This window comes from Sparus aurata, chromosome 12 (genome assembly GCF_900880675.1).
Source record: "Sparus aurata chromosome 12, fSpaAur1.1, whole genome shotgun sequence".
NCBI lineage: Eukaryota > Metazoa > Chordata > Actinopteri > Spariformes > Sparidae > Sparus > Sparus aurata.
The window spans coordinates 17,856,677-17,873,843 of NC_044198.1; the positions used below are offsets into that span (position 1 = coordinate 17,856,677).

The 17,167-nt window shown below is 41.1% G+C and overlaps 1 protein-coding gene across 2 annotated transcripts in view; it reads right to left on the reverse strand.

The window, feature by feature from the left end:
- Nucleotides 1-17,167, reverse strand: part of astn2 (astrotactin 2) — a 319,763-nt gene that overhangs the window by 138,708 nt on the left and 163,888 nt on the right. For both annotated transcript variants that reach the window (XM_030435507.1, XM_030435505.1), the window contains 2 exons: nt 4,575-4,659; nt 3,151-3,225 (listed from right to left, as the gene is read on the reverse strand). In XM_030435507.1, coding sequence (XP_030291367.1) covers nt 3,151-3,225; nt 4,575-4,659 — 160 coding nt within the window. The remainder of the gene's footprint in view (nt 1-3,150; nt 3,226-4,574; nt 4,660-17,167) is intronic.

Here is a 17,167-nt window from a genome sequence, read left to right on the forward strand (position 1 = left end):
TTTCATTTTTGGGTGAACTCATTCTTTGATGTCTTGAGCGTGCTGCAAGAAAAGTATAACTGCATCCATCAGGAAAATAATCACTCTTTCATACAATTAGCGGTGAAAACCGGATCTAAACAGTCTCACTCGAGGAAAGTTGTTTAGCCTTCAAGTAAGTCATTGTTGGCTTATGATGTCCATGGCGACTAATCTAATTGGTATTCACATGCGGTGCATTTACAGCACAGTTGGAAGTAAAATTGGACTTGGGGAAATAATTAGTAGCTGTGGTGGCCTCGCTTTTTTTTTTTTTTATTCTATTACTGATTCCTCTTCACTTCAAATGTGTTGTTCAAGATGGCGGAGAAACAATTATTTGGTCTGGCGAGGGAGCAAAGATCAAAATTCTCAGGAGGAAACCACGCAGCGGGCCTCGACTTGCTGCTTGGGAATAACAACACCTGGTGGAGCCTCGCAAAACGGCACAGAACGCAGCCGTGCTTTGCGTTGTGAGCTTTTAACCAGACGACTAATTCCTAGTCACCTGCAAAACCGAGCTTGTGTGGCTTTGACCGTGGAAATCTCGGCTTTAAATTGAATCAAACTCTCTCCTTTGACTCCCGCATAAAACATATCAAATCATCACGTTTGAATTTTATTCACCGTTTAATATTGCTGACATCCGACCTGATTACTAGAATGACGTGTTTTTCTTTTATAGCCATCAAAGCTGCCAGTATTTTAATTAGCGTCAGTGAATCAGAATGCATTGCACTCACTCTGACCTCTCCCCGCTATCTGACGACGCAAACCCAATTTAACTTTAACATGTTTATTATTAGCATTTAAAGCATTTTGTTTAATCCGTCGTGTTTTCATCCGACTGTTCTTTATGCAACCCCTCGCTCCTTCAGATCACAAAGATGCTCATTTCCTCATTTGTCTACGGCGTGAAGACTAAAGCGAGAGGCAGCACTGGTTTCCCTCAAAGCTCCCCGACTGTGAAACCAATCCCTGTTACGATTAAGCTCCTCTTTTTCACTGCCATAGGACTCTTTTCTCCAACCCCACCGCCCCCTGACACACACATACACACACACACGCACATAGCACTGATATGGAAACCTTCCGAAGGGAACCGGGTGAGTGTTTCCACTTGGTTGCTGCACCTTTGCTCACTTTGTCTGCTATCTGTATGAGTGTGGACATGGCCGAAAATGTTTATGCTCTGCAACTGTGTGAGTGTGTGTGCAGTTGTCATTTCATCTTTCAAACTCTGAACCGACACAGTGCTTCAACCAAGCAGTAGATTTGGTCACTGCCTATCGCGTGTGTGTGTCGGACAGCTGAAAAATGGAATGTGTGTTTGTGCAGCGAAGAAAAAAAAGAAATTGTGAACCTCATCTCTTAGAGTGGACTCACACTGAGAAGCTAACTGCAAGGTCAGTGTTAAGAGGAGCGACTGTGACAAAGAACCCTTTCCACCTACATTCTGGATGGGAAGTGAACTCGAAGGCTTTCCGCTAAGTCACTTCAAACCACAGTATGTAATGTCTGCCACTAAAGGTGTCTCAAACAAAACAATGATAAACAAAAGACTTGGCTTGATGATGTTGTATAGTGGGCGCGGGGGCCGTGGACGTCGTTGCGTTCATTCAACCACAATGGCAGATGGTAAACTAACCGATGTGAATCAGGTGAGGTCATATATCAAAACGTTGTTCGTGTTGGGATTAGTCGTGTTCATCCGGAAGTTTCCCCTAAAGTTATAGTGACAGGCGCGCCAAATGACTTCTGCAAGTTACAAAGGTCAAGTTGTTTATAGACAGTTCTATCAGAAGACAGGGATTTTCATTGATTTTTTTTCTTTTTTTTACGCCTAAACGAAGTAAATTTGGCGGACCCTGCCACCTTTCTAGCTTTAAAAGGTGTTCTGGGGCCTAATTTCCCTCTGAGAACAGCTTTTTTTTATTCAGTAATGTGGTTTTTATTAATATTGTAAATATTAAAATTCTGCTTGAATTTCTCCTCTGAAACTACACAGGGCCCCTTTAACGTTGAAATGTTGCATATTATCCTTTAATGCTGCCCTATGAATTTATTAAAATAAGTATTCAAATGCTCAGTTTTTTAACAGTAACCACTGGTATGGAGTGTCTGGTCAGTAACCTACGTCTCTCCACCTCCTGCTCATGCAGTTAAAGAGACAATACTCTAATTTTCTGGCATCCCTGCCCACTTTATCCAATCAGGAAAGAGACAGTCCCGTCTGCTCGGGAAGCAACCACACACTGTTTACATTTGTACATAATATTATCATGTATCTGCGAGTCTGTTTCTATTGCTTACCTTTTTATGATATTGTTTTTTTTTTTTACTATTATTATAGTTTATTGTTTTATTGAACTGTCCTTTGGCTGCTGTGACGCACAAATGTCCCCGTTGCGGGACGGATAAAGGAATTCTGATTCTGATTGTTAACCACATATGCAGCCTACCCCAGTTGATTACCCTGTGGATGTGGACTGTGATATGTAGTCAGCTAATATCTGCAATCGGCTGTTTTATCATTATTGAACTTGACTACCATAATCTGGATTTAAGTATGTAGTATTTATTCTTGAAACGCAAGTGACAGTGAAATATAATGCCTTTATGTTCGACTGATCTGGATCTGCTCCAAAATGTAATGAAAATCAACCCACGAACGGACAAACAAACCAACAAATGAACCCGAAGACATAAAAAAATAGGAGGGCATTATAAAAGCTTTCCAGCATCACAGCCGGGCGATACTGGACGCCTCCTTTGAGCCTCGCACATCTTTGAAAAAAAGATGTCAGACACAATGACCCCATCAAGAATGAAGTAAAGAAAAAAAATGGCAGTAAAAGCATTTGAAAGGAGTTCATCTGAGACTGCCCCTTGGGCGATTTCTCCACATAAGAGCCCATGGGTTACACTTTAACCTCAGCACGGGCTGTACACGTGTGAGTCCATCCAACTGTGTTAGCGTGTATCTGCCTGCTGCCCATCTGCATGGTCCATCACAGACACACACACACATGCAAAGGAACACCACCATCATCGCCTTGTGTGTCTGCATAGGCACAGATGGCCGGCAGAGAGTCGTGCACTCGGGAGACACACCAGAAGTGAAGAACTCACCTGAAGATCCTCTCTGGGGCCTGCTGTCCTGTAACTAGGTCATAGCCTTTCTCCAAGTTAGCATACGGCCAGGGACTTGAGAAAAAAGAGAGGAAGGAACATTAGATTAGAGAGAGATGTATGAAAATACTATTTGAAAATGATGTCATGCACAATTTTCACAAATTACATTCAAATTAAAACGTGCTGATGCGGGCTGAGTTAAGATCTAGAATAATCGTAATGTTTTCCAAATGACAAGTTTAACGCACAGAATGTACATTTTATTTTAAATTTTATTTTCTCTCAATCCAAACAAAATAAAAGACATATGAAGAGTGCGGGATCACAGGAGTTGCTCAAGTGTCCAAGGAGTGAGAAATGTTTTCAAGTTTTTATTCACATTATGTTCAGTCACGTTCATTGACTTCCTTCCTCACTCTACGACTCTCCCCCCAGAAGTTATAGTGGCAGGCGATGAATGAGACGCACCACTAACTTGAATAAAATCACAGATTTTGCTCGGTTTGAACATTGGGTAGAGACATTTGGGATGACATATGTAGGCATTTTTACAAATACAAAGGCACAAAAGTCTTTTTATACTGTAGCGCATCATGTTCTATCTTCGAAGACTCACACTATACTGAAGAAAATTGAAATGCGAGGGACAAAACTAGAACTCCCTGATCCAAAGAAGTGTTTTCACAGGATAGGATTACCCTCTGTCGGCTGCGATTCTGACAAAAAAAACTGTGAATGGATATTTGATCTGTGACTGGACTGAATCCAGCGGAGGACAGGTGGAGCTGAATGACAATGTGGGACCTTTGAATTGAATCAATGATTGGGGGCAAGCCGGCTAATTGTCAAACAAGGTCAGAATCAGACGCAGAGCTCATTTGACTTCCTGTTCTATACCTTTAACGTCATTTTCTACCGTTAGTCTTTCGTTTTTTGTTTCGCTCCGTATTTATCCGTCTCTTTCACACTCCGGCCTTCCCCTGCTGTTCTGTTCCATTACACACTATAACATCCCTCCTACCTCTTCCTCCTATCTGTGCTTCTGATTACCTTTTCAAAGTCTAACTTCCTCAAGGTAAAAGACCATACAGGTACATTTGCATGTTTTGGCCCATTAACTATAAATTGCTTATATTTTACATTACCGCTGACCATTTTTCAAAAGCACACGGTAAGTTATTAGATTTGACTTTTTTCTACCTTCGTCTCCATTCATTTCAATTCTCTGAGGATCAACTCACAGAGACTTGAAACTTACTCCGGATAGCTAAATCCATCACACAGAACTATTCACCCTCTATTTGATGTAAAGTTAATATCACGCGCTGATGCAGTTGGGAGTAGGCTTCAAATAGGCCATGAGGTCATTTGCACATGGGTGACTTTTTCAAACATAAGTGGATGGTGTGGACGGGACTTACCCTTCGTTTCGACCCCAGTCGCTGCGAACGCAGAGGTGTTTATGGACGGGGTCGGGGGAGTAACCCTCATGGCAGCTGCATTCTCCTGCGTCAGAGGGAACAACAGGGGGCAGAGAGGCAGATATTTATTTATCCATCCTCAGTAGCTGAATAAATTACCATGTAAGTGACCCTGGCTTGCTCATTCATGAGAGATTTATCAAATAAGCAGCTGCCATGCTTTCTTATTTCCCAGCTAATTCCCTCCAACGAACATAAAACTGACAATGACACCATCACCATTAGCTTGGCTGTTTTGTTTTAAATATTTTATGAAACATAATAGTAATCATTTTCTAAGACCTGTCATCTTTAAGCCACAGGGGTGAAGTTGCATTTTTTTTCCCATTATTGATTTTTCTGCTGGAATATAATGCTGCATTATTTAAGTAAAGGATCTGTTAGACAACAGTCTAAACTTCATGAGTGCATGCATCTTGCCCTGCGTATGTTTAACCACACAGCTCCAAGGTCACCGCCAGCGAGCAACGCAGATAGGAGTGACATAAACATTTGCTTGTTTGTTGGCTGGAGTCTGAAAAAGATGACTGAGTTTCAGTTTGCTCCCAGTATCACTGTTAGTCCTTATCATCCTTACAAGGGTATTTTTGTCCTTGACAGTTTTGTGTCTCGGTACAAGATCTCCGCTCAGTTCTCCACACTTGGCCAGACAGCTCCTACTGCAGAATGAGCAGAGACGTTCAGACAGCAGCACGGCAGCTTTGTTTTGGTCGAGCTGGCTGCCAATCATGCACCTCTCTGGCTAATAGTGGTGCCTCAAGAGCTATCCATCAAAGGTACAGTATTTAAGAGTTGACCACCTGTCAAATTCATACTAAAACCGAATATATATGGCAGCAGATCACCAGAGTAACCACTAATTGCTACTGGCTGTAGCTGCCCTTAGCTAGTTAGCTCATTGAGCCATGCAGGTAGTGGTTCACACTGGGTGCTTGAGACCAAAGGATTGTTAATGTTTACACAGCTAGCCGGGATGGGCCGGGGCTAGCTGGTTAGCGTGCTAAGCTCAGAAGAGTTCTCTGCAACACCATACATAGACATCATTATGTCAAAACTTATATTGATTTTTTTTTTTTATCTAACAAACACAAAAACAAAAAAACCCCACATTATTCCCATTATGTGACATACAGATCAATGGTAAGCCATGTCAAAATCCATCCTTTGATTGTTTATTAATAGAGCTTAATGGGTAACGTCTGAAAAATGTAATGTATTTCTTCCTCAGATACGCAGCTTTAAGTGAATCAATTACCCACTGAAGCAACAGAAGCACTTTTTTTTAAAGCATAGTGGATCTTATTCCTTTATTTTTAGGGGTATAGTTTTAGGTGCAGCATGTAGCCATATACGTAAAACTTATTGCTAAAAAATAATTACAGTAATAAAAATGCAAAAATAAAATTGGTATGCGCTAAATTTACTCTGATCCTAAAATAAACAGAAATCACCCAGCTAATATTGATATTTCTTTCTCACTACATGTGTCAACAGTATTGCTCTTTGATCAGAGCTAATGAATAATGAAAAACAAATTCAAAAACAAACTCTCACCCTTGTATCTGTGCACACAATGTTTTTGATCTCCTGTATTGTTTCTCAGATAATGCTCAACAAAAGGACGGATATGTATTTAGTTTACTTTCTGTGGGCCATTTCTATCAGTTTCACAAAGAAAGAATTGTCTTATAGTTGGAAATAAAATATTAACAATATGCTGCATGTGTAATGCCTTTAAGGTGGATGGATAGATGGATGTATTTGTGAAATCTGAAATCTGTCAGTGACAGCCCTCACAACTTTTTCTATTAGCCGCATTCTAAAAATAAATGCTGCCAACTGCTTTTTGTTGACCTATATGGAGTCATAACACTGGAAAAATGTGTAATGGCCACCCAGGCAACACCATTCACATTTTATCACAGAGTGTTTAATAATTTATTGGCTGAGTTTAAAGCCTTAAGACTCACTCATGGGGTGATGGACCGCCCGGATTCAGTCTGAGACGAGCAACAAATGTTTTTATTTGCTTGTGGCTATTTCATGCGCCCTCACTAAATGAAGAGCAAGAGCTCTTGAAATGGCTGCACTTTCAAATGTCGATGCAAGTAAACATTGACGGAATTCAAAGAGCCATTTCAAATATAAGATGAAAGCAGATTTTAGAGACTGCAGGATAATAGAGGCATTCATGATGCCTCACATTTGATCAAACAATTTTATTTCCTTTCTCTTAATAGCAGTGCATTTTCTAAAAGCCTGAGACTTAGTCCTCCAAATTCCCTCCTTCATCATGACGGCATTGTTTGTAAGTACTTGTGAAGTCAACAACTCGCTGTTTTCTGAACTTGTACCAGTATGTTAGGATTTAGTCAGACCAAGGAAAGACTATAGTTTGGGAAAAAAATGACTTATTTCTTAAAAGATCAATGGATGTTTCATCCAAAGTGTAGCATTTGATGTCCTAGATATTCGACTTACCAATCGGTTATTGGTGTTTGGTCTGACGAACCAACCAACCAACCCACCAACCGCCAATTGTACACGAACCCACAAACTGTCCTTCTGGAGAATCACTTAGCTTTAAGTATAGGGCACCTTTGTTCTCATAGTTAAAATAATAACTCAACTAAGTTTGTGGTTTGGGGAAAGAGAACCGACTTTGTCAGCTGACAGTTCGGCCGAAACCACCCTTTCTGCAGTGTTATGACAGTGTTACACTACTTCTGTAACATTTCAAAAATTGGACACACTTGTACACAGACGAGCAGGTAGCATAACAAAAAGTGAGCTGTGATGAGCTTATTGTCCAATCCAAATTCAAAAGTGCAAACAACAAAAAGCACATGAAAAAAACTGGCAACAGAAGGCAGGCAGAGGAAAATAAAGTGAAACAAAAACAGAGGGCAAACCAGAAAACCATGATGAGGAACCCACAGGAACACACAAGGATGGGGGAGCAGAGCACAGGAGCACAGGAAATGAGGCTTAAATAGAAACTAAACTAACAAGCGGATGAGGTGCAAGCAGAGAGACACTGGGAACAGGCGCAGTGCTAATGAGAGGAGGAATCAGGCTGGGGAGGAGCACAGGAACACAGGGGGAAACAGAACACTATGAACACAGGTGAGAAGGAAACCAGAACATGTTAACTTCCTCCTTTGCTCCACATGGAAAAAAGAAGTAAATCCTTCCCACAGAAAGAGGGAAAATTATAGTCACTACTGTGTGAATTTACTGAAACAATGGTGTATTTTTTTCTTTGAAGACAGCCACCTCTGTTTATCATACTCCCACGCCCTAAAACAAGTTTACTGTTAATGTTGCAAACACACAAATGCACACGTACATACACCCACACCTCCCCAATGCTAACACATTTAACCTCATTATATTTAATTCTTCCCTGACTGCCCAGGGCAGTAGGCTACTTAATAGAAACAACCTTACACATGTGCAGTCAGGTCACATGTTACCAGTCACATGCTTGCGAAAATTGCAATAAAGCTGCTGCTGCTTTATTTTTTTTTTTTTTTTTGCTCTTTTGTTTCCCTCTTCAGGCTGCTAGAGCCTGGAATTGGCATTTTCATTAGTAGTCTGTTAGCACTTATGCTAACAATAGTGCTCAAACTTGAGTGTTTTTGTTTTTTTTTCTTACATATGCAATGGGAGAGATTTATATAGCAAACTCTGATTTGCTGGTGAAAATGCCTGACTGCACCTCTGGTTGATTGGAGACGAGCGACGCAGGCTGCATCCAGCAGCACCGGTGACAAGATTGTGCCTGCCGCCGACAACTGCCACGCTCAGATTGTGCTCGGTTCAAAGACGAAACATTTAATAGGACAAGGCCGATGTTCAGTGTTTTGGATTTTATATGCAGCAAACAAAAAGGGCTAATCAATACCTCAATTACCAGTCGTTCTCAGCTGAATGAGTTGCAAAAGCAAGACTGAGATCAAGTGGCCGAGCTGAATGTTTCACTCGCATTCTTTCGTGAAATAGATTTCCTCAATGTCACAAACACCTGTTGGGATTCAGACATATTACTGGATGTTTTTGATGTTGATAATAAACAAAACATTCTCAACAAAACAGTACACTACAGTGCAATAAAATGGTCATACTGCAGATTATTTTATACAGCGTGTGATGTTTTTTTTTTTTTATTCCTACGGAGAGTAGATTAAAAATAAAAATGTATATTAATGTGAATAACATCAAGGTCATAAGTTGGGTGAGGTTCCATTATGGGCATGCAAAAGAAAATACAACTGTTAAACATAATAACATATCTAAAATAATTAAAAGGATACTCTTACATTATTTATTGTAACCTAAACAACTGGTTTATAGTAAACATAATGTTATTTTGGATCAGCCTATTCCTCCTGTTCTTAGCCTGCCCCAAGGCGATGTTGCAAACAGTTATAGTATGCACAGAGTCAGAGTTTTACTATTTTTTTACATATTTTTGCGATTCTGCTAAATATACATACCACCCCAGATAACGAAATTGTACCAGACATCCTCATCTGGCCCTCATATTGCGTAGAATGATGGCACTTGCCCATGGCGGACATGTGGCATGGCCTGGCCTGCTTGTGACTAAGATCTGGCAGCCAGAAGCAGATGACCCAAGTGCGATCATTCCATGTGGTATGTGGAGCCAAGTGAAGGTATCTGGTGTGGGCCAGCAACAACTTTTGCTCTCTGAGGCACATACATTTTTGATGCTGTGGTTGATAACTGTTGAATCTATACTATTTCATATCAGTATTCGGGTAACACTTTTGGTGAAGGTCATGTCTATAATGCTAGATTATAATGCATTTATGAGGCCTCTAAAAAAACTCTTGATAAATGTTTGAATCCGTCCTGGGTCAGACAGCACACTGCAGCTCCCAGTTCATTATGTTGTGCTGTATGACCAGGACTCTGATTATTATTTCAAAGAATGTTGTTGCACTGTGGACTATAAACATATAATACCTTATGTCCATCACCTATAATACTCTATAAGCCTTGTTACAAGTTGCTATTATAAGCATTTTTACAAGGTGTTATAAATGCATTATATTTTTTTAGTGACGTGCTTAAAATCAAATCAAAGATTGTTATGTAGTAACATCAGCAAAAATTTTTCTGAGCTTATTTGGATGGACGCTGGCGATGTATAACGGGGAGCAATTGAGCCAGTTCATACTTAAGTACTAAATGATCAACAGAATGTGAAGCAATAACAGTTTAACATCATTATGTGTATGTTATATGTACTGGAGTTAACATGCTAACCAGTTTACCCTGGCCCATCCTGGTCCAACACTCTTGTACCAGCAGTGTAATTAAAAGCAACACTCCCCTGGTGCTCCGAGCTCTCAGTCTGGACCACTGGATGCACGGCTAACCGAGCTAACGAGCTAACATCAGCTACAGTTAGCAGTTTCTCTGGTGATATGTGAATTGTGACAAGTAGCCAAATCTGATATACTTCACCTTTAAAAAACATGTTTACAGGCTCACGTGCTGCAGGAGTGTCCACATAATATGATAAACAACACAAACATAGGCAGTAAAGAGCGATAATACTCCCAATTAAGTTTGGATAATTGATTTAGACATAAAGCTTGCACAGACACACAATGCAGTCTAGCTGCGCAGTCACAAAAGATACATGTATTGTGTAGCTATATGTGTGTGTAGAGCCTGGAGGCTGCAGAATGAGATATTCACTGAGTCTTTTCCACCTCGTCTCAGACGAGATCCACCAACTCCGACAGCACAGATTTCCTGTAATCTGAGACACACCTTGTGAGCAATCAGCGAAATGCGTCTCTCTCCTTTATGCAGATGCGCTTCAGGGAGGATCAAGCAATTAACAGGAAGAGATATGCCCGGTTGATTACAAATTCTGCTGGATTAAGTAACCGTTACACAACTCGCAGGAATCAAGCCTTGTGCGGCAGTCGGTCTCCCTCTAAAGACCCGGTTCAGAGATAGTGCAGGCAGGAAAGGCTACTGCTGAGATGAGAAACTTAAACATGACTATAGATATTCTTTAGAAAAGCTCAATGACAACGGCGAGGGATGAAGGTAACGCAGGAAAACCGTGAAGAGGAGTCGCGCTGAATGAGATCATAAAAAAAGTGCTGCCTTAAAAGATAAAGCCAGCAGTAAAAAGCAGCACACGGGGAGGGGACGGGGGAGCTGTGATTGTGTGGTCATTAAACTTGAACTTCATCGAGCCACTAATGCACTGTGGCAACTGCACTCTCTTTACATTTACAGCGTGCGTTTGGCTGAAGTTAACTTGGGAGACGTCGGCTATCCCACTGCCTTCCATCTGCTGTGTTATGAGCGTGGAGCGGTTGCTGATGCGGTGGATTGATTTTTCTTTCTTTTTTCTTCCATAAGGTGGATTTGCTTGAATGTCTGCTTCTATCAATCTATTTTTAGATATCTCAGAATTCAGTTTTATGGCTCCAATTGCGCTGGCGCCGCTCACCTGATGCCACAATCATGACGATGAGCAAAGGCTGCCTCAACGTGTTTTAATCAGGCAGGGTTACATTTCTTTCAGGTTCTGTTTTCTACATTATGTTGTGACGATGCTGCGCTTATGATCTGGTCAACCACACTGAAGATTGTGCTTTGGCTTTATATACCCATTTCGGTTTAAATGCTGTTCGAATTTTATGGTTTTGCTTCAGTTTACCTGTACATGAAGCTAAGACAGCCAACATAAGCACGGCCTACTTCTCTGTGTTTCATAACATCTGTGTCTTCTTACTGGTTCCTGCAGCTCTCACATCTTAGGCTGTGAAGTGTGTATCACTGTGTCTGCCATATTTCTTTCCAATCAATACATCTCCAGCTCTCAGACTGATAATGAGACTCTAATAAGCCCTGTTTGTGGATGGTTGTGGGTGAGAGTCTGTAATTACTGTCTGAATGTTTCACAGAGTTGATTAATTTTGTCGAGATCAAAAAAACAAAACCAAAAGAAAAAAAAAAAACATATTCAAGTGAACATTTTCAGCAGTTTTTCTTATTCATGACTCATATTCCAAGGGAGAGGGAGCCATGTCAAAGATTTAAATTTGGCTGATCGTGAGATTTCATGTGACATCTGTAGGACATTTTTGGATGAATTTGGGATGGATTAGGACGTTACGGCTCATGATCAGAAGCTGGTTTCAGGGCTAACGTGAGTTGTATTTGGAAGACAAGAGGCATTTGAATGTCAAAACACAGTATGTTCTCCAATAATGCAGAGTAAAAAAAATACACAGCATCTTTTCATTGCCGATAGTCAGATAAATGATATGGATTTTTAATTGTCTCCTAAGGAGCCAAACAAGTACGAGATTGGAGGGGGGACTTAAGAGGATCTAGTATTTCCCAGGAGACTGCACCTGCTCCTGCCTGCTTGCATTGATGCATCAATTCATGCATACAGCACTTCACCAGTGAACACCTCCATATTTCCACTGTGTGTACGAGAGACTGACAGCCCGAAATCATGAGAGAAGGAGAGATACGTTTGTGCAATTCAAACCTTATAAGCAGACCATCAAGAGTATTTGTACAAAAAAAACGTGTGCAGCACAATTACTTATTTATAACTATCTGACTGAAGTCATCCGAAGCCAAGTGAGGAAAGTGTTTTGGGAAGGTGGGTGTGAGTCAAAATATTGGAAAATAAATCAGGCGGAGCTGGGCTGCTTGCATTCAGACTTCGGGCAATACGGAACCAGTAACAACCTGCCTTACTGCCTACTCAGTGCAGAATTTGAGCAGGGAAGTCATAATCCTATCGGTAAAACCTGAGTCACCTTCCTGGCTGGGTAACCACTTCCTTCCATTTCTTCCTTTACATTATCTCTGCACAAGATCTCCAGGGCGGGATCGAGTGCAGCAGACTCAGTAGTGTAACTGTAGTCGTGATCTTTGTGATCTACATCCATGGGGGGGATCCTTATTTTGGGTCGAGTCCCGTTGCCAATTAACCCCACACAAAAAACCTTTAAAAAATGCAACATTTCAGAAAAATCTCCCCATGTGGTATGTCCTCCTTTTGTGTCAATGACAACATGCACCTGAACTCACATGGACTCCACAAGTTTGGATCAGATGACCCCTTGTTATCCCAGCATGATTGTATAGCATTCCAACGAGGTTCTCTTTTTTGCAAAGCCTTGAGGCATGAAAAGATTCAGCTTTTCACTCAAAAATTGAGTTATATGTAAGAATTTCAGTAGATAACATAGAAAAAATAACTTAAAATATCTACATAATGTAACTTGGTGTCCGTGTGTTGTTTTGCAGGATTAACTAATACAGAAGTTAGCATGCTGATAGCTAGCCAGGGCGCAATTCCAGTCCAAAGCTCCTGTCATAGCAGTGTGAACGCCAACACACTCCCAGTAATCCGAGCTCCACGTATGAACTGCAAGCTTCACCGCTAACTGAGCTAACTAGCTAACTAGCTAACAGTAGCTACCACAAGCAGTGGTTAAGCGGCTATTCTGGTGATGTGCTGCCCTATATTTGTTTTGAATATAAATTCCTACATATGCATACCTTTGGACCCCCCTCTATGTCCGACTGGTGTTAGTAGCTTGATCACATCTGTCCTCTGAACATGTCTGCTGCAGACTCATATGTGATAAATTCTGTTGAAGTTATCTTGTTGGATTTCGGTTATTTAACCACCTCTCCTGCAGTTCTCTGTCTCTGTGGAAACTGAGAATGAGGTCTAACCGGGCTGCAGCTGTAGACAGTGGGACAAAGCCTGTACTCCTGGCCTCTCATCTCTGAAATAAGACTATTGTCAGATGTTATGAGCTCATGGCTCAACGTAGCACAAATGATGTTTTTATAGCCCGGCATGATTAACGTTATTATACCTCCACAGAGTCGTACACTCAGCTTAAGTTGTCAAGCAGCCTGAGTTTCTGACTCTGCTGTGTATTTTGCCTCTTCAGTGGAGCCAAAAGTTATGGCTGAGTGATTAGAACATGTTGTCGGCCTAATTTGCAGCTAATCACCTGTGATTGGAAATGGCCATTTGATGACAACAATTATCCGCGTATCTAACTGCCCCCCCGCCCGTCCTTTTTTCCCGTTACATCTCAGCCAGGTTTCTACACAGACACAATACCCGACACTGCAAATGGGCATAGTACTATCCACTATAAACACCAATATTAGATTGCCAATACAGTTTGTTACCATCATTCTCAACCTCTTTTCTTTGCTCTCTCAATAATAATGACAGAGAGCAATAATGTTGAACAGTTCAAGTGGCAATTACTTGAAGCCACACATAATTTCTCTTTAACCCCCACGTTGCAAATAGGTGGTGGAGGAGGTGCTTCATGGTAATGATTTCTAGTATCTCACTGTGCCCTGATACTTCAAGGTCTGTGGTATGACGACAGAAAATAGTTATTGTTGTCCTGATGCAAATGTATTCTTGTTATAAAAGCACCAGGAGAAAAGGGCCATTTTGCTCAAGGTCTTTGTGTGGGAAAAGTTTCGTAGATTCAACGTTAATGTTTTCTTGTGGGAGTATGTGCGTGTGTGTGTATATGTGAGCATGTCCACATGCAAGTGCCGTATGCTTTGAATTGAAGGATAAAGCAAGGCTATATGTTAACACTCCGGCAGTTTCCATTCCAATTAGGTGAGGCTGGAGGAGCCAGGGACACATCATTTCAAAATGAGAAAAACAAAAGCAGTCAAGGAGGTTCACAGGTCTTTATGAGGTTAGTTACGATGATAGATGAAAGGGTGCCGGCTGGCAATCTATTCCTCCTTAGTAGGGCGCACAACTGTGTGAGATAGGATGGGTTGTTTAATAATGTAATTACTCAAAGTTGTACTCCAAATCTTCACTATATCCATATTATGTTTTAAATTACATACAGTCATGATTACATGTAACGTTGTGTACATTTAAGGGTGGATTGTAATTTCACCCTATTTACAGTGATGTTGTATTAAATTCTTGGCATCAAGCTTTTATTAAAATATCAGTTGTCAATAGTCAGCTTGATTCCAAGCAGGTATCAGGCAATAGGAATGGTTGCACCATGCCATTCGTCCACCAACCTCCATGCAGGGAGTGAAGGTGAAGGCAGAGAGGATTGATTATCCAGGCAGCATGACTGGTAGTCAACACAGTCAACCAGCGTGACACTGAAGCAGGGTGGAGGCACAGGATAGAGACAATGTGAGGAAACTTGCCGAAAACAAAACCTGCGTGGGATCGAAGAACAACAAGTTCTCATTCCCAACTCGTCAAAAAGGGCAGTGTGGTCAGCGGCCTTAGGCTTCAAACTCTAATGCTCTACCTACCCCTCTAGTGTCGGGTTTAGACGTGAACAGTCAAGTTAACAATAATATGCTATATACAGTGTCTGGTTTGACTTTCAAAATAAAGCTTGTTGGCAAACACTTTACATGATATGGCATATTAGGACTGCTAATAATGTTTTCATCAGTTGTGATTTGGTTAGGTTAAGGCACAAACACTACTTTGCTAAGTTGAGACATAAACACTACTTGGTTGTGTTTAGGAACAAAATTACTGGGTTAGGTTTAGGAAAAGATGATACTTTGAGTTAAAATAACTACATTCAGTCCTGTAACATAAGGGACATAACATGACATGTTATTTGTGTACAGCAGGAGAACTTGAATTTGGCATCATGTTCAAACAACCTACAGACGACATCACACCTCTATTTCCTTGGCCGGCTTTTATTTGAATGACACAAACCAATAGGAAGTGGTGCCACAGCACCCAAACACCCAGGTAGATGATGGATGATGATGATGTGTTCAGAGATGGCAATCAACGCAGTCAATACACATCATGAGCCCGCATAGCACAGAGGGGATGATTTTCTTTCAGGCTCCAGTATGCACATCAAGCTTCCAAAAAGTGTATCTGTATTCTGATTTTTTTTCTCCCGGTGGCTGAACCGGACATTTCATTTGGAGCCATGTGGCAATTCAACAAAATTCATAGTTGTCAAACTGCAAAGTAATCCAAATATCAGCCAGTAACATCTAAACAGGACCAGCAATGCAGGCTTGTATGTCTTTGGCAGGGTTTCTGTGTTTTCAATGTTTGAATAGGACTTGCCCCAGCAGGTGTTTTCCTGTCACTTGTCAGTAGGTAAAATACCTGCTTTGCTACTTTTTTTGACACGCAGAGCAGTACGAGAGCACTTTTCTTTCCCATGCGATTCAGCCTTTAACATGGAACAACCAGCGGTCCACTCTATTGTCGGAACTGCAATAACTGCGGCTGGATGAAAGAGTTTGTTTCAGGTGAAACGGCACAGTGGTGTATGCCCATTTATCATTGCTGAGTGCTATTGTGTGGGTGCTATAGTGTACGGGAGAGTACGGTAGTGATGGAAATAGAAAAGCTCTTCTGAAGAAAACCTTTAATTTCGGTGCTGGATGGATGTGGGTGCCCCTTAGAAGACGCGGCGTGCTTCAGGGCAATTACTAATCAAATAATGTTGCTGCTGAAAAGGACAGATGAAAAGAGGAATAAATGGAGACAGAAGTACTTATAAAGTGAGAATGCTGAGTCCTGGAAGAGTAAATGACTCCGACATTAAATTAAAACCATTACTGATCTTACAACACATAAACGGGCAGTGACTGATCCAAGCAAGCATCCAATATGTGTTCGCACACAATTAGAATCCATAAACACATATGTGCCAGCTCCATCTCTGGCATCTTCGTGTGTACTGACTGAGCTGAGCGGCTGGTGCTCTAATGCATTATGCATCAGCCCCTCAACGTGCCCTTGACTAGGGCGACATAAATTTCACATACATTACAGATGTAATCCATTCTAATGAGCTTAGACTTTTATCTAGTTGGGCACGGAACACACGAGGGACTTACGCCACTCAGGGGAAGATAAATATCATCAGACTGCACACTCAGCTTTTTGTTGTTACAGTTTTAATGTCAGCACAAAAAGGCGCAAAACATTGTTTCGAGTTGATTGTGTACATACTGCAGCGGGGGCCGGTGATTATTTACCTGAACGTTGGAACAGGCGCTGAGGGCTTCTGCTTACACACTAACAGTGTTGTTTACCCGCTTGTACTCCAACTATGGGAGACATTTACTCGGCGACTGAATAATGAAAAAACACACACACGCCCTCCAAAAGTTCAGCCTGGCTACTTACTACTGCACTGTTAGTATATCTTTTCTCACTGAGCAAAAAAAAAAAAAAAAGATAGTCTGCAAAACAAATGAATAAATAAAAGACATTCCTAATGTATATTCATTCCTGTTTTTCCGTTCATGCTTAAACACCCACTGCTTCTGTGATATTTACATGGGTAACAATATGCAGTGGTGCGTATAAAAAGTTTAGCCTAACATGCCGTTAGGATTACTATTCACTGTTTCTTTTTGGTCATTTCGCTGCCAATAATTGACCTATTCAGTGAGTTTATTTCTCCAACAAGAAGAAAAGATTGACTTAA